This window comes from Pelodiscus sinensis, chromosome 26 (genome assembly GCF_049634645.1).
Source record: "Pelodiscus sinensis isolate JC-2024 chromosome 26, ASM4963464v1, whole genome shotgun sequence".
NCBI classification, from domain to species: Eukaryota; Metazoa; Chordata; order Testudines; family Trionychidae; genus Pelodiscus; species Pelodiscus sinensis.
In genome coordinates, this window is record NC_134736.1 from 9,050,780 (window position 1) to 9,078,304 (window position 27,525).

The following is a 27,525-nucleotide window of genomic DNA, read 5'->3' on the forward strand; positions in this document are numbered from 1 at the left end:
CTTCTCCGGGCATGTCTACACTAGGGAATTATTTCGAACTAGCTACATTTGAAATAACAACTCCCAAAAGAACTATTTTGAAATAAGCTTATTCCCCAAGGAAAGCAGGCGTGCAGATTTGGAAATAGCCAACCTGCTATTTCAAAGGAATGGGCTTGGAACTGTGGATGCTCTGCTGCTTATTTTGAAATAAGGGGGGTAATTTTGAAATAACTTCCCAGTGTAGACAGGGCTCTGTGTCCTTGTTTGCCCATCTGTCAGGGAGGGGTTTATACTTCCTATCCCGAGGCTGGGGTGGGGTGGTTCATGCAGGGATATTCGGAAAGCCCCTGGATCCTCAGATGAAAGAAGCTATTTGAGTGCAGAGTCTGCGAGGCTGGAAAGCGCTAGCTTACTTGACTTACTGCGTTGTCAAGGAGAGACGGAATGTGGGGCCAGGGACAGAAATATCTGCATTAAGTGCTGGCAGAAACATCGACTTTTCCGTTTATATTGAAGAAATGTCATGAAAAGCAGAGCAAGGAGTAACACTGGAGCTGTGCCCATGGGCAGCAGCTTTCCACTGGCACATGAAAAGCACCAACCTTATCCCTGGCATGACGCCGCTGCGTCTAGTGGCGTCACCCCTCGGGAGCACTTAGGTGGATAGTTTTGTGCTGAATGCCAGGTGCATCAAATGGAGAGGAGACCTGGGTGTGCATCGTACATATCCACGAGCGGGTGCAGCTGGCTTATGCTCAGAGAAAGCCTGGAGACATATTTGGCAGGGTTGGTTTTTTTCCCCCAAAAAATTATTCGACCAATGTGGCTTTTAATTACTTGCTTAGCTCTTGGAGCAATCCCCTGGTCCTTTCCATTGTGAAGAGATGAGAATTGAGTGGCCTATGTTCCTGCACCAACCACCCACTGTGCAAGATGTGTTGGGGTGGTAGAGGCCATGTCATGGGCACGTGGATTCTGTGGGTCTGACAGAAACACCCACTGCTGCTCTAGCTTACATTGGGGCAGATCGGACCGCAGAGCTGGAGAGACATGACTGGTTCTCTGAGAGCCCCCGACCTCCTGCACCACGTGGGTCTCCGTGGGAGGTAGAATCTGGGCCAGAATATTATGGTGCCTTATAAGGCCTCTTTCTGCACTAGGAGACACTAGTTGCAAGGTCCATGCTGAGGTATTGAGGGCTCGGTTTCCAGAGAGTCTGGGCTGGGCACAGTGATGGTCTTGTCATGCACAGCAGCTGGACCCAGACCCAGAATAAAGCAGATAATACTTGGTCCTGCCAGGAGTACAGGAGACTGAACTAGTTAGCTTCTTGAGGGCCCTTTCAGTCCTAGACTTCCTTGATACTCACCCCCAAACGTAGGCCAGGACAAGCCAGGATTTGCCTTCACACAGCGCGTAGTCAACCTGTGGAACTCCTTGCCAGAGGAGGCTGTGAAGGCTAGGACTATAACAGAGTTTAAAGAGAAGCTAGATAATTTCATGGAGGTTAGGTCCATAAAAGGCTATTAGCCAGGGGATAAAATGGTGTCCTTGGCCTCTGTTTGTCAGAGGCTGGAGAAGGATGGCAGGAGACAAATCGCTTGATCATTGTCTTCGGTCTACCCTCTCTGGGGCACCTGGTGCTGGCCACTGTCAGTAGACAGGTGCTACTGGGCTAGATGGACCTTTGGTGTGACCCAGTACGGCCGTTCTTATGTTCTTATGAGGCTTCACGGGAGGTTCCTACCTCTGTTTCCAGGTGTGTGTTGTTCCAATGGGCTTACTCAATGAAGGACAACATAGGCTGTGGAGATGGAACTCTCTTCCAAACCCTGATGGGGACCAATGTTCCTTCCTGCTAATCTTTTCCGTCCATGTGCTGATTTGTTCCGTTCATGTGTGGAATATTTTATGTGCACCAAGGCATGTGCACGTGCACCACCAACTGAAACAACAAAACCTTACTGGGCACTCTGCTGATCAGCTGGGTGGCATTTGAATTTCTCCTGAGTGGCCACCCAAGCGCCCAACTTACTGGGAACACTGACGGTGGCTCTGGGAAGTCAAGGGCAGAGGCACGGCGCTGGCCCTGGGGACAGGTCAACACAGGACTTCAGCTTGCAGGGCTGGCACGCTGGGCCTCCTGCTTTGGATGGACTCATTCATCTCACTCCACAGCGGCCTGAGAGAGCTCCGGATTGAAGCAAGCCGAGCCTGGAGCAGAGGAGTGAAAAGGGCAGAGGGAGCAAGGAGCTGTTTTATTTAGTAGCTCATATTCTACCCTTGGTGCTCACCTTGGCGATGGCGAGAGAAAGCTTTGGCAGAAGGGCACTGTGAGGCCCTAATGCCCCAGCTGGACTCTCGGCCCCACTGTTGTTCCCAGGAGCTGGAGAAGGGGGTTCGATGCGAGCCGGCGAGTTTTGTTCTGCTCGGCAAACACACACTTCTGTGTAGACCAGTTTTCTGCCAGCCGCTGGCCCCGGGTTCCCAATTCAAGGGCATTTCTGGATCTTGGGAGCACTAAGACAGTCGCCGATTCTGTCTGGCAGGGCCGTCTGCCAGCAGCCGTTGTCTATTGTCCCCCTGGGCTGCGCAGGGAGCGGCCCGGAGACCCAGCCCACAGCTTGCGCTCTGCCGCCAAGGGAGCAGCGGCTGTTTGAGGCTGTCATCGATTCTCCTCCTCCAGCTCGGCTGCCTCTGCTCTTGCCTGACCCACGCCTGGCGCTTCAGGGTGTCAGTTTAGGGGCGAGGAGGGGGCCAGGTGCATTGTGGGGGAGGTTTGGGCCTGGCTGCGGCTGGCAGCCGAACACCCAGTGAACTGGCTGGAGCTCCTCTGAGAGGCAGGCAGACATGCCACTGCCAACAGTCCAAAGGCTGAGATGGCTCCTGCCTGCATCCTGCGGCTGGCCTGACATGCCCCAGGCCTGGCCCCGTTAGCTCTGCTGAGGAAGGGGCTGCATGCAAAGCCTCCAGACAGCACGCAGGCCGCATGCTGACGGTGCATAGCAAAAGGATCCATCGCAAACATGGGGTCCTCTGGCTCCCCATCCCTCACGAACCGGAACATGCTTCCTTCGGATCCGTCGCTCGCTGCCGCCGCCGGCCTTCCTCTGCCGCGGGCACCAGGCAGCGCAGCGCCCGCTCAAGCCCGCGCGCCCATCGAGCCCGGAGCTGCCCGTGCGGCCTTGCGGAAGGAGCTGGGGGAAGGAGCCGCCGGGAGCGCGCCGCCAGCCGCACCGGGGCCCTGAGAGGAGACAGGGTGAGACCAAACCTGGGCATGTGCAGCGGGAGGGGAGACGGTTTCTCTCCCTGCCACTCCTACTAGCCTCCATCTAATCTGTTCGCCTCTCCCCAGGCTTTCAATCCCCCAGCCCAGCTCTCTGGCTGCCCCTCCAGTCCCATTCGTCCCTCTCCCGGCTCCTTAGCTCAGCCTGCTCCCAGATCACTCGTGTCTCCTCTGCATCCAACCAGGCAGCTTTTCGAGCTCAGTAAGGCACCACTGAGCACCCAGGGGAGACAGGCCCCCTAAGCTCAGGCCTGGGGTCTCAAAAGCTCTGCTCAGCCCCAGCCTGGCGCCTGCTCAGGTCACGTGGAAAGGCTGGTGACTGTAACTGTGAAGCTCTCGCAGGTACCGACGGAGCATGTCCGAACTGCAGGGTTTCAAAGGCTTGCAATGTGGGTGGATTGTCCCAAAGCTGGCCCTATGGCCCATCCCTGACAACAACGGCCCCACCCTCTTGCCACCTCTTAAGTCCCTGCTCCAATACATGAGACGTGGCCAGAATCTTTTAACCTGGGCCAGACACCCTATGGCTTGGGAAACAGCAGGCCAAATGGTGAAGTCTGGCAGAGTTAAATGCCACCGAAAACAGCATCTTAGCATGGGAAGCGTCAGCAACTTGAACAGCCCGGAAGAGTTCAAGTGGCCCAGGAGGGAGCCAATTCACATGAGAAGGAACAACCAGGGCCTGATGGAGCCCAGCTGGGCAGGAGCAGGCTGGGTTTGTCCCAAGCCAGGGAGATGAGCACAGAAGAGAGTTGCAGGGGAGATGCTGTAGTTTGTGTCTAGGCACGGCGAGGCGGAAAGCGGGCGCGAAAGCCCTCGGCTCCTCTCCCTGATGGAAGGGGGTTTACCCAGAGGCATTTCAGGGAAAGATCAGCGGGGTGAGATTGTGCAGACCTGGGCTGCTGATTACGGGGTCCCTGGGCTGGAACGTGGAGTGGTGGTGGGCCTGGGTTCTTCTGGAGGACTGGGTCATGAAGTCCTGGAGAGCCAGAGGGGGCCGCAATGTGAGTGAGTGACCAAAGGGGACAATAGACAGCAGGGGAGTTGATCTCCTGACCCGGCCATGAGGAGACCCCACACTGGGTGACCAGAGAGCAAGTGTGAAAAATCAGAACAGGGAGTGGGGCTAGTAGGAGCCTATATAAGACAAAGCCGCACACCAGGACTGTCCCTATAAGACTGAGACACCTGGCTACCTTAGGTGAGTGAGCCCCCATTGCAGTTCTGTCTGAAATAGAGGACCAGAGCGTCCCCCTCTCAGTAGCTTTTAAAGGGTGGTAGAGCCCCAATGATCAATTCTAGTTGGGTCAACTGAATCCCTCTGGCTGGCTATCGACGTGCAGCCTCCTCCGTGGGCAATCCAAGCCTTTGTGTGCTGAAGGATTCCCTCATTTAACGCAGCAAACTGAAGCTGCTTTCATCTGGGGTGCTGAATGCATCCGACCGGATATTAAAATTCTTTGGTTTCATTATTGAAGACAATATGTTTTTAAAAGAGTTCTCCCTCCAGATTGCTGTGTCAGGTCCCTAGCTGACAGGAAGTGATGAATTTGTCCAGATTGGCACATCTGAAGTTGCACACCTGCTGAGACCCGAGATGTATTTTTTCCTGGAATTTAATTATAATGTTTCCTGCTTGTAGTATAATTGGATGACACTTCTTGGCGGCTTTAAATTCGTGTAGGTCAAAACCTAACAGAGCTGGCTGGGTGTTGGTTAATAGATTCCAAAGGATAACGCTTTATTTGGTTCACTGAAAAGGATTCACTTTGGGACTGGCAGTGAAACAAACAAACAAACAAACAAACAAACAAACAAACAAACACCCCAGAGGAGATTTTCAAAGCGGGCTAGAGATTTACGTGGACAGTTGGGTGGATAAGAAGTGTATTCAACATTAGAGCAGCAAATAAGCAAACCAAGCCTTAGCTGGAGTATAAAAAACTCCACTTCAGCACTGAAGCCAGTTCCTCGCTCGTAAGGATTATGGGAAAATTCCCAGTGGGCGGAGGGGGTGTGTTTATTCCACATCTTTGTACTAACTGGATCCTGGGGCTGATGCTGGTGATTCTTATGCTGAATGAAGGACATGCCAACATCCAGATGAGACAAAGTCCTACACTAGCTGATGGTTTTTAAGGTGAGCAAGTTTCTTTTGTTGTGGAGCCAGGCAACCGAGTTCTTTGTATAAATAATTAAATATGTTTTTGGCCAGAGAAAGAGCCAGATTGGGTCTCTAGGCCAGAGTTAGGGCTCTCCTCTGGTGGGTGAGAGCCCCACTCTGAGTCCCCTCTCCCAATGGCTATTGAATTTATTCTGCTTCAGTAGGAGCAATGGAGGGAGGCTAATCCCAGAATCCCCAAGCCCTGTTGTTTAGGCTGCTTTCTCTAGAGACAGTAGATGTGAGTTCAAAGCCTTCCTCTAAATCAGGCAGCGGGAGGATATGAGCCTGGGTTGCCCACAGCTTAGGTTATTACCCTGATAACCTGGCTAAAGGTTTGAAGGGGGCTTCCAACCCCTCACTTTTTGAAGAAGACGACAGGCACCATGTGGCCGGGGAAGGAGAGGGAGGAAGAAGGACACGTGTGTGAAAACCATGTGTACACGAAAAACTTTATCTTGGGGTAATTTTTCCCTTTGACGGCAAGGTTCCCAAGGGCACTGTTAGTATCAGTAATGTTACATATGGGCACCAGGTGCAGGATCAGAACAATTCATGCAAAGGCGTTTCACCTACATGCACTCGGATTAAGAAAGAGGCGTTAGGGGCTGCAGCCCAGAGATCTAGGTTAAGGGGCGACTCCTGCAAATAGATCTCCAGGCCCCCAAAAGTGCAGATCTTTTTGCATGGCCCCCTGGGCTGCAAACACAAATGTCGCTGCATGGCTAGGAAGGCAGGGAGGAAGCATCTCCGCGCAATGCCGTACCCCTGCTAGGAGAAGCTCTGTTCCTGTGCTGCCCTTACCGGCAGGCTCCGCCCACACCAATGGGACTCCTGACCCATGGGCGCTGCGGGGCGGTGCCTGCAGCTGAGTGCAGGACAGTGATTCCTGCGCTGAGCCATCCCCCACCAAAGGGGAGCTGCCCCAAGTAAGCGCCCTGCACCTCAACCTTCTGCCCCAGACCTAATCCCCCTCCTGTAACTTAACTCCCAGACCCCGCACTCCTGTCCCCGACCCTGAGCCCCCTCCTGCACCCCAAATCCTTAACTCCCTCCCAGACCCCACACCCCTAACCCGACCCTGTGCCCCCTCCTGCACCCAAAATCCCTAACTCCCTCCCAGACCCCACACCCCTAACCCTGACCCTGTGCCCCCTCCTGCACCCAAAATCCCTAACTTCCTCCCAGACCCCTAACCCTGACCCTGTGCCTCCCTCCTGCACCCAAAATCCCTAACTCCCTCCCAGACCCCAGACCCCTAACCCCGACCCTGTGCCTCCCTCCTGCACCCAAAATCCCTAACTCCCTCCCAGACCCCGCACCCCTATCCCTGATCCTGAGCCTCTTCCTGTACCCAAAATCCCTAACTCCCTCCCAGACCCCGCACCCCTAACCCTGACCCTGTGCCCCCTCCTGCACCCAAAATCCCTAACTCCCTCCCAGACCCCTAACCCTGACCCTGTGCCTCCCTCCTGCACCCAAAATCCCTAACTCCCTCCCAGACCCCAGACCCCTAACCCCGACCCTGTGCCTCCCTCCTGCACCCAAAATCCCTAACTCCCTCCCAGACCCAGCACCCCTATCCCTGATCCTGAGCCTCTTCCTGTACCCAAAATCCCTAACTCCCTCCCAGACCCCGCACCCCTAACCCTGACCCTGTGCCCCCTCCTGCACCCAAAATCCCTAACTCCCTCCCAGACCCCGCATCCCTATCCCTGATCCTGAGCCTCTTCCTGTACCCAAAATCCCTAACTCCCTCCCAGACTCCACACCCCTAACCCCGTGCCCCCCTTCTGCACCCAAAATCCCTAATTCCCTCCCACACCCCACACCCAAGCCCTGAGCCCACTTCAGCATCCTAGCTCCTGGCCAGACCCAACACCCCCATGAACCTCTTGTCCTCAGCTCCCTCCTGCATCTCAAACCCCTCATCGCCCTCCCCATCCCAGAGCCTGATCCCTCAGCTGGAGCTCTCACCCTCTCCCACAGCCCAAGCCCCTGCCTCAACCCACATCCCTCTCCCACGCTCTGAACCCCTCCTTTTTGGCCCTACCCCAGAGCCAGGAGTCCCCCACAAAATGCCCAGGCCTTGAGAAGAGTTAATCCAGCCCTAAGAAGCTGCAGTACCTCTCCATTACCCAATCTACTTACTGTCTTTCACTGGTCTTGCCCAAACCAGACTTATTTATTTTTTAGTCTGGAGTTCAGGGCCTCATTGATTTTTTAGAGGGAGAATTGATTTAATCCTCTGCCTCATTTACCAACGTGCTTCCTCTCTAATATTCCTCTTGTACGGACAGACTTATAGAAGCTGCGTCAGTGCCCGTGCCCTGTTTGGTCGGTGCTCGCTGGCTGTGATGGGGGCAATGGCTCTCCTTTCCCTGCACAGCCGCATGGGCCGGATTGTCACAGGAGCTCAGCACCGGCCGTGGGTTCGGACTCAGCCTCCTTGAAAATCTGGGTTTTAATTCAGTGTTGTCATGGGAGCTGAATATTGGCATCTGGTTGCGGGTGCCAAACACCTGACGAATCAGACCCAATGTGAGCCTGAGCCCATGAGTCCTTGTCCGTAACTGGGAGGTTTTTTCTCAGACTTAGGTCGATTTTATTCAATTCCACTGGGAGGGGCTGATTTCACAAGTGTGAGTTCGCCTGTCCCCACTAGGAGGCTGTGCTGTGCGCTCTCCACACGGCTCCAGCCAGAAATGGACAGTCACGCTGCTCACCAGCTGTTCCAAGTTCTAGCCAGAGCATTCTCAATGCAGCGCTCTGATCGCCACGTGGAGGCCAGGGACTCCGAATTACAATGCACAGTGTTTTGCACTGCCCCTCATTCAAGGTCTGAATCCCCCCTCAGCAAGAGTGAAAATAAGTTACACGTCTTACAGTCCTGTCCTATCACAACCTGCCCCCCTCAGTGGGGTACGTATCTTCTTAGGAGGCAGTTTTTTCACGTACTTTCTACTGTAAATCGTGCACCTGACACGACAGACTAATCTATATCTCAGCAAGAGGATCTGTCTTTACCGTCTGTCGAGTGAGGCCCACACAGCACAGTTACGTCACATCAGATCACCGGCCAAGAAGTAAAAACTGAAACCTGAACAGGATCTGACATGTAAAATAGCTGCAATTAAAGGAATAGCTCTGATTTGCTGTTGTTTATGCAGTTTCATTCCCATTGGAGTGTGGGGAGGCTTAGGACAGGGGCCTGGGTGTGTATGAGGGAAGTGCAGGAGGCTCAGGGTGGGGTGTGTGTGCCGGAGTCAGGGCAGGGGTGGGCTCAGAGCAGAGGGTGGGAGGTGCAGGAGGCTCAGGGAAGGGGACAGGGTGCATGTAGGGGGCTCAGAGCAGAAGGTGGGAGGTGCAGGAGGCTCAGGGAAGGGGGCAGGGTGCATGTAGGGGGCTCAGAGCAGAGGGTGGGAGGTGCAGGAGGCTCAGGGAAGGGGGTTATGTGTGGGGGGAGATGCAGAAGTCAGGCATGGGGATTGCGGGGGAGAGTGTGGATGGGGCCCTGAGGCCAGGTAACCTTAACTTGCCACAAGGGAGCTGTGGGCCATCTGTTTAGGGGCACGGATGCTGGGAAATCAGCAGCAGTGGGAGAAACTCCCCGGCTCCTACCCAGGGGCCGCGAGTAACAGCGCACTCCAGGGACAGCACGGTACCGGCTTGCTGCCTCACCTGGCTGCATGCACCCAGTTGCAGCAGGAGCCCGGCTGGGAGGGTGCATCACACCCTGCGCCCCAGCAGGCTCCGAGCAGCATGCTCAGCTGGCCCTTTAAATAGTGCCCCGGCCGGATTGTGTCGGAGGCCAGCAAGCCCTCGGAGCAGCGCACCGGTGCACGTCCCCTTTCCTTTCACCTCTGCCCCTCAGGCTTTACCCCACGCACACAGGCGTCGATTTTAACAGCGCTTTAGGGCGACGGGCAGGGGAGCCGCACCACAAATGCGACCTGAGGCTGATTACATCGACCTGAGCTCATCCCATGGACCGGCCCTAAGCACGGAGACGGAATGGAGGCTTCTGGGAACTTTTGAGCCCTAGTGGGCTCCATAGCACCCCCACCCAGCCCTCTCTCTTCCATGCCCCTCCGGCACCCACAAGAACCTCCCTAGGGGAGACCAGGGGTTGGTTTCCCTCCGATTTCCCGCCTCATTCTGGCTTGCGTCCCTGCCAGTGGGATGTCAAGTCTAGCTCCTTAGCAAGGCTGAATCTTATCTGTCATTCCGCTGACAAACTTGGAGCCTCTCTAGGAAGCTCGTTAGCAGCTGGAGACTGGCCATGCAAGAGCCTGAGTCTGGAGCTGCTGCTTGCTGTTGGAAAGCACAGGGCAGCAGGGAATTCCTGTGAGTGAGCTGGGGGCTCTAACTCTCAGTAGGAGGGGAGCGAGCAGAGGGGGATAAGGAAACATTTGCTAACAGCAAGAGGCTGTTGGCTGGGGAATAAGCTCCCCAAGGGGCAAAGCATCCCAAACTGGCTAGCTATAAACAATGCTGGGCAAACAGGGTGGACTACGCATTAAAAAAGGGATAGAGATTAAGACGGAGACTATCTTACTGCCCTTATATAAATCCATGGTACGCCCACATCTGGAATACTGCGCACAGATGTGGTCTCCTCATCTCAAAAAAGATATCCTGGCATTAGAAAAGGTTCAGAGACGGGCAACTAAAATGATTGCAGGTTTGGAACGGATCCCCTATGAGGAGAGATTAAAGAGACTAGGATTTTTCATCTTGGAAAAGAGGAGATAAGGGGGGATATGATAGAGGTCTATAAAATCGTGAGTGGTGTGGAGAAAATGAATAAGGAAAAGTTATTTACTTGTTCCCACAGTATAAGAACTAGGGGCCACCAAATGAAATTAATGGGCAGCTGGTTTAAAACTAATAAAAGGAAGTTCTTCTTCACTCAGCGCATAGTCAATCTGTGGAACTCCTCGCCTGAGGAGGCTGTGAAGGCTAGGACTATAACAGGGTTTAAAAGAGAACTAGATACATTCATGGAGGTTAAGTCCATTAATGGCTATTAGCCAGTCTGGGTAAGGAATGGTGTCCCCAGCCGCTGTTTGTCAGAGGGTGGAGATGGATGGCAGGAGAGAGATGGCTTGATCATTACCTGTTCGGTTCACTCCCTCTGGGGCACCTGGCATTGGCCACTGTGGGCAGACCGGATACTGGGCTGGATGGACCTTTGGTCTGACCCAGTCTGGCCGTTCTTATGTTCTGATGGTTCTGGCCCTACTGGGGCTGTGCACCTGGGTACTGTGTCAAGTCCCTTTGGGTATGTCTACACTACCCCGCTAGTTCGAACTAGCGGGGTAATGTATGCATACCGAACTTGCTAATGAAGCCCAGGATTTGAATTTCCCGGGCTTCATTAGCATAAAGCCGGCACCGCCATTTTTAAAAGCCGGCTAGTGCGAACCCCGTGCCGCGTGTAGCCGCGCAGCACGGGGTTCGCACTAGCCGGCTTTTAAAAATGGCAGCGCCGGCTTTTAAAAATGGCGGCGCCAGCTTTATGCTAATGAAGCCCGGGAAATTCAAATCCCGGGCTTCATTAGCAAGTTCGGTATGCATACATTACCCCGCTAGTTCGAACTAGCGGGGTAGTGTAGACATACCCTTTGAGCCTTCCCAGAGCTGAGCTGCTCTGCTGTGGGATATGACCCCAACTTGGTGCCATCGCTGGAGGAGACCGGAGGGTCTGACCCAGCAGGACAGGATGGTGGGGCACCCCAGAAGGCAGGAAGGCAGGGTCAGCGCTATTCTCAGGGGATCTCTGTGACCTAACCTGCCACAACATCTCCCTGAATGGAGCAAATTCTTTTTTGGATCCAGTGATTCTTTTGGCTTTTATAAGATTCCCTGGTAGTGAGTTCTACAGGTTGACTGCGTTGTGTGAAGATGTAATCAAGTTGCATTTCTTTTTCCAGCACTCAATCCTTATGGCTCCATTTTGCACCCTCTCCAATTTTTCAACATCCCATTAAAAATGAGGACACAAGATCTGGTTGTAGGATTCCAGCATGGCTCTCACCAGTGCCGTACCGAGAGGTAAAATTGCCCTGGGATGGTACAGCTGCGCCAGAGGAGCTTCCAGATTAGCAGTCAGACGTACTGCTCCTTTCACTGCTGCGGTCCTCCCCACCCCGGTAATGTGGGACAGATCATGGGGAGAGGAGGGGAAGAGCTCATGGCCCCAGGCTGGGGGTGAGCAAAGTCAAGGGAGGAGTCATGTGGGGAGGACACATGCCCCTCTGCTTCAGCATGTGGGTACGAAATGAATTCTCCCTGCACCACTGGTATTCCCTTAGCTCCTGTGCATCCATATGGGGCACCGTGGGCTAGCACCTTGGAGACTTAAGGCTACACATTCCGTGGGTGGCCTTGCTAGCCTGCCATCAGAACAATGAGTTATGTCAGACCTCAGCACCCATCCAGCTTGCCGGCTTCCTAGCTGTACCCACGACCGGTCTAAAATCCACTGCCCCAAAGCCCTCTCAATCTGGCGCGTCCGCGGAGAAGTCAGAGCCTTCTATGCAGGGCGAGTGAAGGCCCAGTGACCAGCCCTGGCTGGGAAGTCAAAGCGGTCATGGGGGGACCCCACCCCACCAAACAAGCATGCTCACACGTGGCAACCTGGCTGTTTGGGTCCCTCTTTCTCTGCTGCGCTGCTGGCAGGGCTTGAGCTCATCCTACCCTTGCGTGGCAAGCGATGGGCAGGGCCTGGAAGGCTCCCCTGGGTGCTTCTATTGGCAGCGCTGCAGGAGAAATCAAGGATCAGGCCCATGAATGCCCACAACCTCCTGGGACGCACCAGCGGCTCAGGTTCACAGATGCCCCCTTGTCCTGTTCCGCTCCTAACCCGTCGCTGCCCCCGCGCGACTTCGTCACAGGGTGGGTGGGTTCCGCACTGCGGATGATGGACCTGAAGACAATGCAGCAGAGCCCTGATCTAGGGTGACTCCCTGCCGTGCTGCATGAGGGGGTGCTGTATGTCTCCCAGCCTGGCTTCCTCCACCATGTGGCTCTCTCCCCTGGGCGAATGGAGCGGACGTGGCCACAGAGCCAATCTCGGCAGTCCCCCTTTTCTGCACAAGGAGGGGGAGATCTGTGGATGGAGGTTCCCCCTCACTGACCTCCAGTTATAAAGACCTACAATAGCAATAATACTCCCTAGGCAGGTGCTGATTGCTGTGTTTATTGACTGGCAGACCTTGAAAGTCCATGGCACAGGCCACGGCAGTGCAAGGTTACGCTTTGCCTCTCCAGTCCATATACTCCAGCGATGGCCCATCCGGGGGAGGAAAGGGAGAGTCAGATCTCCATTACCAACCCAACACTTGGCCTGTGCTGAGCCTGGCAAGTAGGGTGCAGGCAGCTTTTCTTCCTCAGCTGGGCCAGGGTGCCCAGTCCCACTTCTGATGCTCCGGACATTCAGTCGCAAATCACTCTGGCTAGTTTTGAACCAAAGATGTAGGGTGCGTTTCTAGTACAAAAAATCCCACAAAACCAAACAAACCCACCACCTCTCCCGTGGGAGCCTCAGAGCCCCGGGCTACTGCTGTGGGCCGTTCCTTCTTGGGATGGTGCTCAGCCTCTGAAACCCCAGCTCCTCACCGGGTCTTTTTTGCAAGTTAGACATATCCATGGAGGTCTGAGTCCCCTCCCCGCAATTTGAGCCACCTGGTCCACCAGACAAAGGCGCAGGCTGTATTAACCCCCACTGGCAACAGGCCAGCATCTCCTGGAAGCTGAAGAGTCTTTCTTGACCCAGACGACTCAAATTCACACGTCCCCAGAATGACAGTTCCTCAGCTGCCCGAGCTTCCTAGCATCATGGTGGGGCCTCTGAGGGGAGCGTGCCTCCTCCTGTCTCCCCCACGGCGCTTCCCGCAGTTCTCTCAGGAAACGGGATGGCTCAGCCATTGCCACAGAAGAGGTGGGAGCGGAGGCAGCTGCAGGTCATGACCCGGCACATGGCACGCTGGGATGGTAGGACACTAGCAAAATTAACAGCCTCTACCTGCAAGTGACTACATGCAAATACATTTCTTATGCACATTTAAGTCTCCAGGGCTTTTTCAGCTTCGCATAGCTGTTTCCCACTAATTAGTTTATTATTATATATTGTTCAACCTACTGTGCCTCCATTTGCAGTTTGCAGCAATTTCCCTATTGAGGTAGCAAACTTTCCTTGCAATTAGCCCGGTGGGCTGCTGAGCTACACTAATAAACCTCTCCTGGCTCTTCCTCTTCATTAGCAAAGTTGCACTCGAGGAGTTTTTATGGCAGGGAAACTCACAACTCCAAGCGACGGGTGCAAGATTTTGGAAGAGCAGCCGTTGCCTTCAGCAGGCGTTAATGTGCTGACCTGCATGTGCCTGCCCTCATTATTGTCAACTGCTCTGCAGAGGAACACATGAAAGAGGAAGGGAATAAATCCTTACCATGAGCTGCTTGATCGTTGGGTGTTCCTCTGTCTCCCTGCCTGCGGCAGGCTCCTTATGCACAATCTCGACGCGGATATCGTTCTTGGCTGAAACCACACCCTTCAGATCTAAGCAAAGAGCGAGCAAGAGAGTAGATATTACTTGCATGCTGGGTGTGATTATTGATAATGAGTGTCACCGTTAGTAGACCCCACAATAAAGAAATTGACTGTCTCAGTGAGATGTTCTTTGTTTGCTATTCGTAACTGGGGAACAGAAAAATATTTGGCAACCATTAATTGGGCTCTGACAAGTACTTAGAGTACTATGTAGAGGTTGATTAGTATCCCACTGAAATGCAGCTCTGAGGTAGAGCATAGTAGCCATTTAACAACTCACAGCAACACTGCACAGCTTTTTGACACAGCCAGTGATGAATTATAGTGTGGACAGTTGAATGTAACCCTTTAGATCAAGTGGTGAAGGCCTGTAGGAGTTTCTAATCTACTAGTTGATAGGCACTTCTGCATTCCTCCTTTTAAATGTACAAGAGCCGTGGCTGGGGCTCTTGTACATTTCAAAGGAGAAACGCGGAACTCGAGGTGCAGCCGGGGCCAGTGGGAAGTCCTGCTGACTCCGGGTTGCATGCGGGCGTGCCTGCTTTGAAATGTACAAGAGTCCCCAGCGGGGGATCCTGTGCATTTCAAGGCCCAGCGCCCTCATGGAGCCCCAGCTGATCCTGAGCTTTGCGCAGCATTTCCCCAGAACCAGGGTCAGCTGGGGATTCCCCAGCTGATCCCAGGTTCCACAGAAATGCCAGGCAGAGCCCAGGGTCATCAGGGGAGTTCCCAGCTGACCCCGGGCTCCATGGCGGTGGGCGTTTCAAAGGGGCAACCACTGCACAGCTGATCCACAGCTCAGGTGTGCGGCACTGCCGCTTTGAAGTACACCTTCGCCCCCACCCCTTTGCTGCCTCTATCTGCAAGGGGAGGGGGAATCGACTAGTCAACTGACTATCCAATAAGCATTTGCTTATCGGATAGTCAACTAGTTGACTAGTCTTTACCCTCCTTATTGACAATACCGGAGGCCCTCAATAGCTCATAGGATTGGCCTTTGCACAGAAAGGCCAGAGGGAACACTGGAGATAATTAGGATTTTTAGTGCTTGGTGAGTCTGTTTGGCCATTTTTTTTAGGTGAAAAATGCAGATTTGGGCCAAATGAAACAATTTGTGAATTCATGAGTAATTTGACCAGCTGTTTGGTTTTTTTTTTTAAGCACAAGGCTTTCAGCTCCCCAACTGAAATGCTTCCTTTTGACATTTTAAAATGGAAGTTTTCAGTTTTTCAGTATGAAATGGACTTTTCGTTTGAATTTTACTTCACCTTGATTGAATTCCCCCCGCCCTGGAAAAACATGTCCCAGATACAAAGACATAATGTAATTGGGGCGTGCACCAATAGCGATTAGATGTGAAACAAATTCAGCCAGTGATTTTTTTTTGGTATTTTTTTTGGTTCGGCCACTGACCTAAAGCAATCGGTTATTTGCATTGCTCTAATGATAAGCCAGTGTTTTCCATCCCTGGATCTCAAAGCACTTTAACCAGGTAGCTAACTTGACCCTTGATGTAGATGGGGAAACAAAGGCACAAAGTCATGAAGTGATTTTTGCCCATGGTCATACAACAGGAGAATCTCAGAGCTAGGACTAGAAACCTGGTCTCCTGGCCCAGTGCCTGAGCCACTGGGCTATGCTGTGTCCAAACAAGAGAAAACTGGATTTTACCATGTTTTTGTGACAATGTTCAGCCCAGCGCACTGTGCAGTGTGACTGATATTTTTCCTTACTCTAACAGGCTTGGACCTTACCTTAGTGGACTTATCCAGCTGAGGAGCATGTTTTAGATCTGCACTGGAAAGACATAGCTAAGTTGGCCTAATACCCAGTGCAGGCGGCACTAGAATTCTTCCGTCAGCTTAGCTCTTGCTTCTTGGAGAGGTAAATTACCCACAGTGAGGGGACAGCCGTGCCCATCGCCATAGCTAGGTTTACACTGAAGTGTCACAATGGCTCTGCTGCAGCAGTTTAAATGCAGACATGGCCCAAGAGAAGTGAAACATATTCAAGTTGTCCAGGTCTGAGGCAATTCACCCTAGAACACTGTCATATTTCAGGGTGCAGTTCCAACAGTAAGGGTTTGTGTTATCACTAAGCCGTGCATCTGTGGGTGTCTCACAGTTCTTTACTGCTGTCGTTCCCAGCCTGGGCTGCTCACAGTCAGTTACAAGCAGTTAGGTCCCACTCCAAGGCTGTCTACACTGCAAAGTTTTTGAGCAAAAATAGCTGTCCACACCTCAAATGCGCTTTTGTGCAAGTAAATGAACAATAAAATGGCAGAAGAGAGGGCTTTTTCTGGAGTAGGCAAACCTCCTTTTACGAGGCATAACCCCTTTTTGCGCTACAGCTAGTGCACAAAAAGGCAAGTGTGAACGCTCCAGAGGGGTTTCTTCCACAGGAAAAAGCACAGGTGCTCTGATGGCCATCAGAGCTTTCTTGCGCAAGAACGTCCATGCAGTGTGGATGCGCTTTTGCTATGTGCTTTGAGGTGTGGACTTGCTCTTGCGCAAGAAGTTTTTGTGCAAAAACTCTTGCACAAAAGGCTTCTTGCGCAAGAAGCCTGCAGTGTAGCTGTAGCCCAAGCGTCTGTATGCTAGACTGCTGTAGTTCAGCAGGTCTGATCCCAACAGCTTGGCTACAAACAGCAAGGTGACCCCCCCCAACACACTTCTGGTTTGAATTCCACCCTCACCTCCTCAAAAAAACCATGTGCCCTGAAGAGTCCAGCCCTCACCCGGACCACACCTAGAAATTATAAGATTCATTGTTCCTGCAAAGAGACCTGAGCAAGTTACAGCAAATTAGTTAGGCAAATACACCCTTCCCCATAAACACAGCACTGACTTGGTTTAGAGTAAAAAACCAAACCAAATTGACTGAAAATGTCAAGGTGAGTTCAAGCTTAAGAAACGCCAATTGAAACAGTTACAATTAAAACAAAACAAAATAGGCTTTCTAGTGGCTAAGACTTGACTTAAGCTAAAGCTTTGTTCAAGGTAGATTTCTTGCCAAGGCTGGCTTTGTCCCTGCTAGGATCTCTCACGGAAGCATGAGGGACTGCTTTCCCTTGTCTTTCTAAATGAACGATATTTGCCGGAGCAGCACTCTCGCCTATATTCAGTTTCCAGACACTTCAGCCTCCCAGCGTGGCTGGAAGACTCATCTTGCTCAGCATGCAAGAGCTCTGCTCCCTTGTGCGTGTCTTGAGATGGATGCCAAACATGGTGTCTGGTGTTGCTTATATCTTCCAAGGTTCAGTGAGCTTGTTTCGAAAGGCAGGAGAACTACAGGTTATTTTCCCCATTCTGTGGGCTTCCCATTCCCCTGTATGTAAATCAGGCTACTGGTGTGAGTTCACCATGTCTGTTTTACAGAGGAGACAGGTAATAGCTGTGACATTCCCCTCTCCCTCCCCAGTTTGGGAGAGATTGTTTCTCCCTTTGTTTGGACAAAGATGCTAAAGCCTAATATCAACAAGTAGATAAATCCTTTTATAGCATCAGTACATACGGTTTATGACTATATTAACCACTAGTGTGTCACAAGCTTTCATAAAATACCTCATGCTATACACTTTTATAAGCAATTGATTCAATTGCTTATCCCTTGGGTGTTATAACCCTGATAAACTTTTTCTTCCCTGCCAGAAACTGTCTCCTCTGTTTTTTAGTTTTGTTTACCCACTATATTGCGTCGCAGAAGTCAAAATAGTTTAGTTCAGCTTTTGGCGCTGTCTACACAGCATGAAGTCGAAGGAAGTGTACTCATTCCCTTACGCCTTTTGAAATGAGGGTTACAGGAGTCAGAGGGCCTGTCTACACAGTAAGGCTAAAGCCAAAATAAGCTTCACAATGTGAGCTACTTCAATTGCGTAGCTTAAGTTGAAATAGCTTATTTCGGCTTTTGGTGCTATCTACACAGCAGGAAGTATGAGTTACAGCACTTCCCAGGAGTCAGAGTAAGAAGTGCTCCAACTCGACATTATTTCAACATTATGTCAAAATAACTGCTTGCTCTGTAGAGCCGGACTATGTTATTTTGGAATAATGTCAGTTATTCTGAAATAATGCTGCAGTGTAGATGGAGTAGGAGAAAGAAGTCCTCCAGCTTGCCATTATTTTGAAATAAAGGCTTCTGTAGACACACTCTTTGTTATTTCAGAATAACACTGCTGTGTAGATATACTCTTCCTCTTCGTAAAATGAGGGTTACAGGAGTAGGAGTAAGAAGTCCTCCAGTTCGACCTTATTTCGAAATAAAGGCATGTAGTGTAGACACAAACCATGTTATTTTGGAATTACGCCAGTTATTTTGAAATAACACTGCTGTGTAGATGTACCCTAAGAGTATCTTTGGAAGCTCAGGGAGCCCAGAGGACTGGAGAAAGGTGCTATATTTGCCTATCTTCAGAAAGGAGAGGGAAAGGCCAGGAGAGTTAGGCTACGTCCAGACAGCGGCGCTATTTCGGGATGCTGAAAGTGTCCCAAAATAGCAATTCTGCATCTTTAAAAGTGCCCGTTATTTTGAAATATATTTCAAAATAACGGGTGCACTATTCCGGCATCCCTGTAACCCTCGTTCCACGAGAGCTAAGGGACATGTCGAAATAGCACTTTATTTTGAAATTTGGCACTGTGTAGATAGCTTATTCCAAAATTTGGCGCTATTTTGAAATTACCTTGAAATAAGCTACACAATTTCTGTAGCACAGATTGCGTAGTTTAGTTTGAGGTAAGGGTGCAGTGTCGATGCACCCTGACAGACCAGTGAGCCTAATCTAAATACCTGGAAAGATATGGAATAAATTATTAAACTGTCAGTTTGTTCAAACCTGGAGGACAATACAGCTATTTCTACACTGTGGAACTATTTTGGGATACGGAAAGTATCACAAAATAGCTATTCCATGTCTTTTGAGTGAATTCATTATTACGAAGTATAACGGGCTTGCTATTCCGATGACCCTGTAAACCTCATTCCATGAGGGTTGAGGGACGTTTTGGAATAGCGCTTTATTTTGAAATTTGGGTGCTGTGTAGACAACGCCAAATTTCAAAATAAGCTATTTAGAAATAAGCTACGCAATTTGCATAGCACAAATTGCAGAGCTTATTTCGAGGTAAGGGTGCAGTGTAGACGCACTACTATGCACTTGTTAAGACCACATCATGCCAAGTTAATTTCCTTCTGTCACAGGATACTCAGTTGAGTGATGGGAGGAAGACGTGGATGTGAGTGTTCTGGATTTAGTAAGGCTACAGACACTGTCCCCAAATTAGGGAAATCACGTCTAGATGAAACTACCGTAAAACTCCAATAGTCTGGCATCCAATTGTACGGCACTCCCGATAGTCCGGCATCAAAATGGCAAGAGCCTAGTGAGTGAGTTTTGGGAAAAAAACCAGTCACAAGGCAGCAGTGGCAGTAGCTGAACTGCGTGAAAAGGGTTAAAAAGGGTTAAAAAAACTAAAACATTACAGTATACTGTATACAATAAAAAGAGTTAAAACACTTTATATACAGTATATATATAACCAGTTTATAGTACCTCCTGATAGTTCGGCATATCCAATAATCCGGCACCACCTAGGTCCCAAAGTTTCTGGATTATCGGAAGTCTACTGTACTATAAACTGGGTGCACAACTCACACCAGAGTTATCATATTCAAACAGGAGTTACCAATCGTTTGCTGTCAAACTGGGAGGACCTCAAGTGGGTGTGTCTTGGGTCTGGTACTAGCCAACATTTTCATTAACAACGTGGACGATGGCGAGGAGAATAAGCTTAAAATCCGTGGGTGACAAAGTTGGGAGGGGCTGCAAGCACTCTGAAGGTCAGGATTAGAATTCCGAGTGATTTTGATCAATTGAATAATCAGTCTGGGATCAGCGAGATGACAGTCAATAAAGGAGAGTTCAAAGTACTTTACCTGGGAAGGAAAAATCGAATACACAACTACAAAAGCAGGAGTAAGTGGCTAAGGGCTTGGGGGCTACTGTGGAGCACAAATTGAGTCCAAGTCAGCAGTGAGATGCTGTGTTGAAAACGGCAAAGAGCATTCTCCTGTGCATTAACAAGACTGTCATAGGGAAGACACAGGAGGCAATTATCCTGCTACTCAGCCCTGACGAGGCCTCAGCTGGGGGACTGTGTCCAGTTTTGTGCACCACACTAAGGAAGATGGACAGTAAACCCTAATATAAAGTGCATTTATACAGCACATTTTTGACATCATACAATTTTCCTTTAGTGAAATTTTTGAGTTGTGCCTCTGGGGGAGATATTTTGGCATTAGGGAGGGTGCTCAGGTCAGGGGACTGGGGTGCAGGGTGCCAGGAGATGCATCCAAGCAGCTAAGCCCACTGCCCTGTCCCTGTTGTTGGAGCTCAGGGAAGGACAAGAGCAGCACACGGAGCTGCCTAGCCACACCGCCGTCAGGAACTGCAACCATGGGGAGCTGTCTGAGATGAGCACCTCCCTCCCCGGATCCAGCACCCCAACTTCCTGCTCTGAGCACCTTCTGACCTCCAAACTCCATTCCCGAGCCTACCCCTCTGTGCCCCGAACATGTACAGCTTTGCCATATCTGGGAACATAACTCTTTTCCCCCATGTATTCTTCAATTCATATAATGTATTTTTATGTAATACAAGCTTTTCTAGGAATGTATCTACCACATTATATAAGAGTTTATTTTACACAATTTAGAGTGAGTCTAGAGGAGTGCAACAAAAATGATAAAAGGTTTAGAAAACTGACTTATTAGGAATGTCTGAAAGAACAGAGCATGTTTAGAAAAGAGGACTGAGGCAGGAACTAGGAACAGTCTTAAAATATGTTCAGGAGTTACAAAGAGGATGGGGATCAATTGTTCTCCATGTTCATGTAAGGTAGGTTAAGCAAGCAGTAACCGGCTTGATTTGCAGCCAGGGAAATTAAGGTTAGCTATTAGCGTTCTACTGGTAAGAGCAGTTAAGCCCTGGAACGATCTACCTAGGGAGGTTAGGTTGTGGAATCCCTATCGCTGGTGATTTTTAAGATCAGTTCAGACAAATACCAGTCAGGGATGGGCTAGGTCCTGTCTCAGCAGAGGAGGGTCTCACAGCCACTTCCAGCCTGACATTCCCAGGCCGAATCCTGGAGAAATGAATTTTCTGAAATTGGGCAGGCTCTATCCCTGCACAGGACAGTCCCTCCCTATTTTTTCACTGTTGATTAATTTCCACAATGACAAAATGTGCTAGATTGACAGGAGTGGGTTCCGAAATCTTCAGACCACACAACAAATGTATCTTCTGCCTGCCCTGGATGGGTCTTCGCTAGCAAGAGAGCATTTACATCTCCGTGGCTCGTCCCCCCTTTTGCGACTGCTAAAAGGCTGCTTCTCATGGGGACTTACTTGTCCATCGTCACTCAAGAGCTCTCAGAATGTTTTGGCCCCTACTAGACTGGATTTGAACCAATTACTAAAAGGCTCCTTAGTCCAGTACCTCCTCCTTCAAGTCACTCCATCATTCTAATTATACATCGCCTTTTAACCCTCTCCTGACAACACAGTCCTCTAAATCCAACCCTCGCCCTCTGCCCCCCAACCCCGCTTACGCTGTACTCAGGTAAGTCCTTATAGGCACAGCATGGAGCGTTCCAAGCCCTGGGAATGATTTTTTTCTATTTTTTCTCCAGTTGTGGTTTCCTGTAGCTTCCTTTTTGCTGTCCCCGAGTAAGAATAATGTTCCTCATGCTGAAGCCACAGCATTCAATCACAAGGAAAAGCCAATTACTACCTCGTAGAGCCCTTTCTCGAGGGATTACCCTTAAATAACTTGTGGCCTGCTCTTGTCATCAAAGACACAACACTGGATATGTATTAAACGAGTTTCAAAGAATCGCCCCCGGGTAGCTCTCTGTCTCCTGGACCTGTAATTTGTTTGTGATGCGATTTGCTGCTTCAGTGTAAGGCAGGAACTGGACTTGCCTGCCCCAATCCCTGCTCCTCAGGCACGAATGGTCATGAGCTGCGTCAGGCTTTTCGTGCTCTCTGGAGAAGAAATGTCGTCTGATGAGCAGATTTCAAGAGCATCTCAGCTCTGCCTCCGGGAAGCTCTGACGTCAATACTGGGTCACCCAGCCCTTTTCATGGGAAGCAGCGCAGGGTCGGTCTCTGCAGCACACTCTGTTATTGTTTTAAATGATTCCTCCAAGAATCTTTCCCTTCGTCTCCTGGTCTACGCTATAAAGTGAGGATAGTGCAGTTTGTCCACAGAGCTACCACTCTTGGGGAGGTTGGGGATCCGCCAACAAGAAATCCCCTCCCATCACTGTAATGGAGGGGTGGGAAATCTTTTTTGCATCAGGGGCCACTGACTCACAGAAAAATCAGTCAGGGGCCACACACAAGTGAGAAGCAAAAAAACAAACAAAAAACCACACCTCTCACGGATGTGACCCCCGACTGAGAAGCAGAAAGACACTCCTCACATTCTCCTCGCACACCTGAACCCAGCATAGTAGATTTTGTGTGCTCCAGCCCTGCGGTGGGGTATCGGGGGGGGGGGGGGGGGGGGGGGCTGGCATGCCAGCATGGGAGAGGCCCTGAGCCTTAGGGAGGCTGGATCCAGGCAAGCCAGGAGCCGCATCCGGCCCCCGGACCTGAGGTTCCCCTCCCCTGCTGTAGTGCATGTCTACAGGGCATCTCTCAGACTCACCTCCGGAAGCTTTTGTTATGCGCCTTGCAGGTTGCCTGAGGAGATGGTATTCGCTACTCAGCTTCCTTACCTCAGTAATCTCCCTGGAGAAATTACTAATTAACCCAGGAAGCTAAATAGGCCATATCCACTTCTCAGCTGCCCCAGAACCTACATGGGACACAATAAATCAAAAATGTCACCCCCAGGCCCTGCAAAGGAAGGTCCAGTGTCCGTAGCAGTGCCAGGGGAGGCTAAGCCTCACCTCGTTTATCCCAACCACCCATGCCCTGTATCACTGCAAGCATAGACAAGCTCTCACTGTTAGGCTACATCTATACAACATGCTTCTTGTGCAAGAAGCCTTTTGCGCAAGCATTTTTGCACAAAAACATCTCACGCAAGAGCATGTCCACACCTCAAAGCACATCGCCAAAGCGATGTGCTTTTGCGCAAGAGAGCGTCCACACTACATGGACGCTCTTGCTCAAGAAAGCTCTGATGTGCTTTTTCCCATAGGGGTTTCTTGCCTGGAGCGTCCACACTTGCCTTTTTGTGCAATAGCTGTAGCACTAAAAGCAGTTATGCCTCAGAAAAGGAGGTTTACCTATGGCAGAAAAGGCCCTCTGTTCTGCCGTGTAACTGCCCATTTAATTGCACAAGAGTTCATTTGAGGTGTGGACGCTCCGCAGATTTTTGCACAAAAACCTTGCAGTGTAGACGTGAGAATTACTGATGCTATTCAGCTGAAATATGTGTGTCTAGCCCATGTTATTTTTGCAAATTTCATCCCGTTGTCTATAGTTTTAACCCCTTGGATCACGCTCTAAAAAGATGCCTTTCTTCCTCCTCCCATCTTGCTGTGTATCTTTTTCAAAGGCTATACAGTTATAGACTCAGAGATACAGCCCTCCAGATGCACATGCCCTCAACTGGGCATCTGCAAAGTACATTCAAGAGTTGGTGAAATCACTACTGCTCCCTTAGGGCATGTCTACAGAACAGTGTTATTTTGGAATCACCCTCCCTAGTGTGCGTCTACACTACAAGCCTTTATTTCGAAATAATGCCGAGCTGAAGGACTTCTTACTCCGGCTCATGATAACTCTCATTTTATGAGGCGCAGGAGTGTTCTTCCTCCGACTTCCTGCTGGGTAGAGAGCGCCAAACGCCAAATTAAGCTATTTCGATGTAAGCTACGCAACCGATGGAGCTAAAGTTGCGTAGCTTATTCCGACTTTTGCTCTACTGCGTAGACGCGCCCTTACAGAACAGTTTTGCTCTGTAGAAATGACATGTTAAGAAGAGGAAGATCCCATGTCTAGCGTCCCTCACTGACTCCATTTAACTGTGCCCAGTTTACAAAATTAATTGTTGCCAGCCCTAGAAGTTATCCCTGGGATCTGAGAGTCAAGCTGGGCTCACTTCTGCCCTCACTGACCCCTGTGAAGGCCTAGAGCCTTCAGATTTTGCCTGCTGGGTCATCTGTGAGACCCCCACTGCCTTCAGGTATAAATGATTGGAACTTAGTACCCAATTCTGTTGATGATGCACAAAACCAAATGGGCTCCTAAGCTATGTCTATACTGGCATGATCTTGTGCCAGAAGTATGCAAATGAGGCTAAGCGTGGAATACCTCCTAGCCTCATTTGCATATCTAATGAGCCGCCATTTTTGCAGAAGAGGCTCTTGCGCCAGAAGGAGCTGTCTACACTGCCCCTTCTTGCACAAGAAAACCCCTCTAGTGCAATGCCGTTACGCTTATTATTTTCAGGAATAACGGCATTGCACAAGAGGGTTTTTCTTGCGCAAGAAGGGAAAGTGGAGAAAGCTCCTTTTGCTGCAAGAGCCTCTTCTGCAAAAATGGCGACTCATTAGATATGCAAAAGAGGCTCAGCGATATTCCACGCTTAGCCTCATTTTCATACTTCTGACGCAAGATCGCGCCAGTGTAGACATAGCCCTAGGCTGTGTCTAGACTGACCAGTTTTTCAGGAAAATCAGCCGCTTTTCCGGAAAAACTTGCCAGCTGTCTACACTGGCTGCTTGAATTTCCGCAAAAGCACTGACTTCCTACCATAAGAAATCAGTGCTTCTTGCAGAAATACTATGCTGCTCCCGTTCAGGCAAAAGTCCTTTTGCGCAAAACTTTTGTGCAAAAGGGCCAGTGTAGACAGCTCAGATTTGTTTTCTGCAAAAAAGCCCCGATCGTGAAAATGGTGATCGGGGCTTTTTTGCGGAAAAGCGCGTCTAGATTGGCACGGACGCTTTTCTGCAAAAAGTGCTTTTGCGGAAAAGCGTTCGTGCCCATCTAGATGCTCTTTTCTGCAAATACTTTTAACGGAAAACTTTTCCGTTAAAAGCATTTCCGGAAAATCATGCCAGTGTAGACATAGCCCTAGGGTATATCTAGATTACATGCCTCCGCCGACAGGCATAAGGGATCGGTCGGCAAAGGCTTCCCCTGTCGACCGATCCGCGTCTTGACTGCCATGCTGTGCCGACGATCAGCTGAGCCGGCACAGCGCGGAGGCCATTTTTATTTTAATGAAGCCGGGGATACTTAAATCCCGGCTTCATTGACTATGTTGGGCAGAGGCCTGTAGTCTAGACATACCCTGAGTGACCTCTCCTAGCGCTGAGTTTGTTTTGCTAGGCTAATGGAAGTTCATCACAGTGCACTGTACCTTTGTCACCACCAGCCACGATCAGGGACAGGTTAGCCAGTGCCCTGCACTCAGGAGCCTCCATTGTGACACCCAGGGCCAGATTTTCTAAAGATGTCAGACCTCAATGTGCACCCAGGTTTTTAACAAAATCTGCCCATTTAGTATGGGAGCTAAAATCTTTTGAAAATCTGGCCCCGTACACTCAGCCAATGCTGGCTCTAACCTTCCCCTCCTGGTGCCGTTTTTGTCAATAAGGAGCGCCAACCTAGCCAACCGTCTCTGCTACCCAAGCATAGCCAGGACGCACAAGGGTTGCTTGCAGCCTTTTCTCTGGCATTCTGAGCCGCACATTTCTTTAGCACAACTGCCTCCCACACACATTGTTTATCAAGAGCCAACCCAACTGAGTGGCTGCACAGCCCCATCCCTGCACAGCATCTGCTGCCCACGCAGGCCTTAACCCCACAAAGCTGTTTAAACAAACTGGCGAGCTCCCTTCGTTCTGAGCCGGGAACAGAACTATCGGAGCAGGTTCCCAGACGGAAGGCAGGCTGCGTGACAGATGGCTGTGCAGGAACAAGTGCCTCGCACTGAGCTGGGGCGTTTGATCTGTTTTCCTCATTTATTTATTGATTCTGGACCATGATCTGAACATCTTTTAGCTTTGTCCCATTAAAACGGAAGCTATCAAAAGGGAATCTCGCTTTCTGGCTAAGGTCAATTACTTGTCTGTTGCGGCCTCCACCAGGGGACTCTTTCCTAGCTTTGTAGGGGAGCAGGCTCTGTGATCTAACAGAGCTGTTCCATCACTACTTGCTGGCATGCACCAATCCTAAAACCGACAAGAGTCCCACTTAAGAGTATGGGAGGCCCAGAGTTGGGTGCTTGGAGTTGAGCCAACTATCTGTTGACACATGGGCCACAGTCATTGTATTATCTGAATTCCTCTGACATCATTGGCTGTATCCCCAATACCCCCCATGAGCTGGAGAAGTTTTGCCACCTACATTTTACAGATAGGGAAACTGAGGCATGGTGCGGCGATGTGACCTGCCCCAAGTCATAGCCAAGAGCTGAATCCAGCGCTCCTGAGTGCCGTGCTTTAATCACAACTGCCCACTTGTCTTGGTTTCATGTGGGCAACGCTTTTGATGGCAGGAATCAGAGCCTACGCACCAACCCTATAACAACCGGCCTCAGCACTTGCTCTGTCAAGTGAGAGAAAATTAACATGGCTCCCCAGAGAGATGCAGGAGTCTGAGCTCCTGGGAGGCCTCTCGACTTTGAGAACAAATATGAGGGACAGCGAGAGACGCCATCTTCATCTTAAGACGAGGAGGGAAACCAGCCCTTCATATTCAGTGGAAGGTCTGAGAGAGAGCTAATTGGGGAGCAACAGCTTCTTAAACAAAGACGGTGGCTTCCTGGGTGAGACGTGTTTTCACTTCTGTGCACCTGTAACCATCTCTGCCTTTATGTCTTGTACTTGGCTTCACTTAACCCATGTCCCGTTGTGAATAAACTTTGATCTAAACCCACCCAGGGATGTGTATAAAACGGAGGAACTGAGAAGTCCAGACAAGCTTCTGGGGATGGTCTCTTAAAGGTGCAAGCCAACTTTATTATTTCTTGGAGTGATCCCAGAGGAGGGCAAGTGATGACGATTTTGGGGAGATGCGGGACTAGTGGTGTATGAGGATGATCCTGCCATGTGTGCCCAAAGCGGGCGTATGGGGCTGTTTTAAGGTAGGCAGGCTGCTGAGGTCAGAAGCACTGATCCAGGGCTACACAGCGCAGAGATACGCAGGATTCGGCATGCTTGTCTGCTGGCTGTTGGGATCCGGGCTGGGACCAGAGCAGCTCAGGGTTACAGGCAGGCAGTGACACCCCCCTCCTGCTCTGAACTGTACCCCAAAAGGCAACAGACATTCACGTGGTTTTTGTCATGCCTCTCCTGGGGCCAAGATCTGAAGCCCACGGAAGGTTTGTATGCTCAGAACCGGTCCATTTACTGAGGTGCCAACTTGAGGCACTCAAGTTTAAATCGTTCAAGCGCAGCAGCAATGCAGCCCCCCTGCCCTGGTTTTCCCTACCCCTCTGGGTGTGGCAGTCAGAGCAAGTTGCCCTGTACAGCCCAGCTGTGCCGTCCATGACAACAACTTTGGGGTGTGCCCCACGGCTAT

The 27,525-nt window shown here is 50.6% G+C and overlaps 1 protein-coding gene across 6 annotated transcripts in view; it reads right to left on the reverse strand.

Annotated features, from left to right (window-relative positions):
* The window catches only part of KIRREL3 (kirre like nephrin family adhesion molecule 3), a 779,733-nt gene that overhangs the window by 15,080 nt on the left and 737,128 nt on the right, over positions 1-27,525 (reverse strand). For 4 of the 6 annotated variants that reach the window (XM_075909300.1, XM_075909299.1, XM_075909298.1 and 1 more), the window contains one exon: positions 13,883-13,992. In XM_075909300.1, coding sequence (XP_075765415.1) covers positions 13,883-13,992 — 110 coding nt within the window. Of the gene's footprint in view, positions 1-12,542; positions 13,469-13,882; positions 13,993-27,525 lie in introns of those variants that run through there. The other 2 variants (XM_075909303.1, XM_075909302.1) reach the window with 2 other exon arrangements.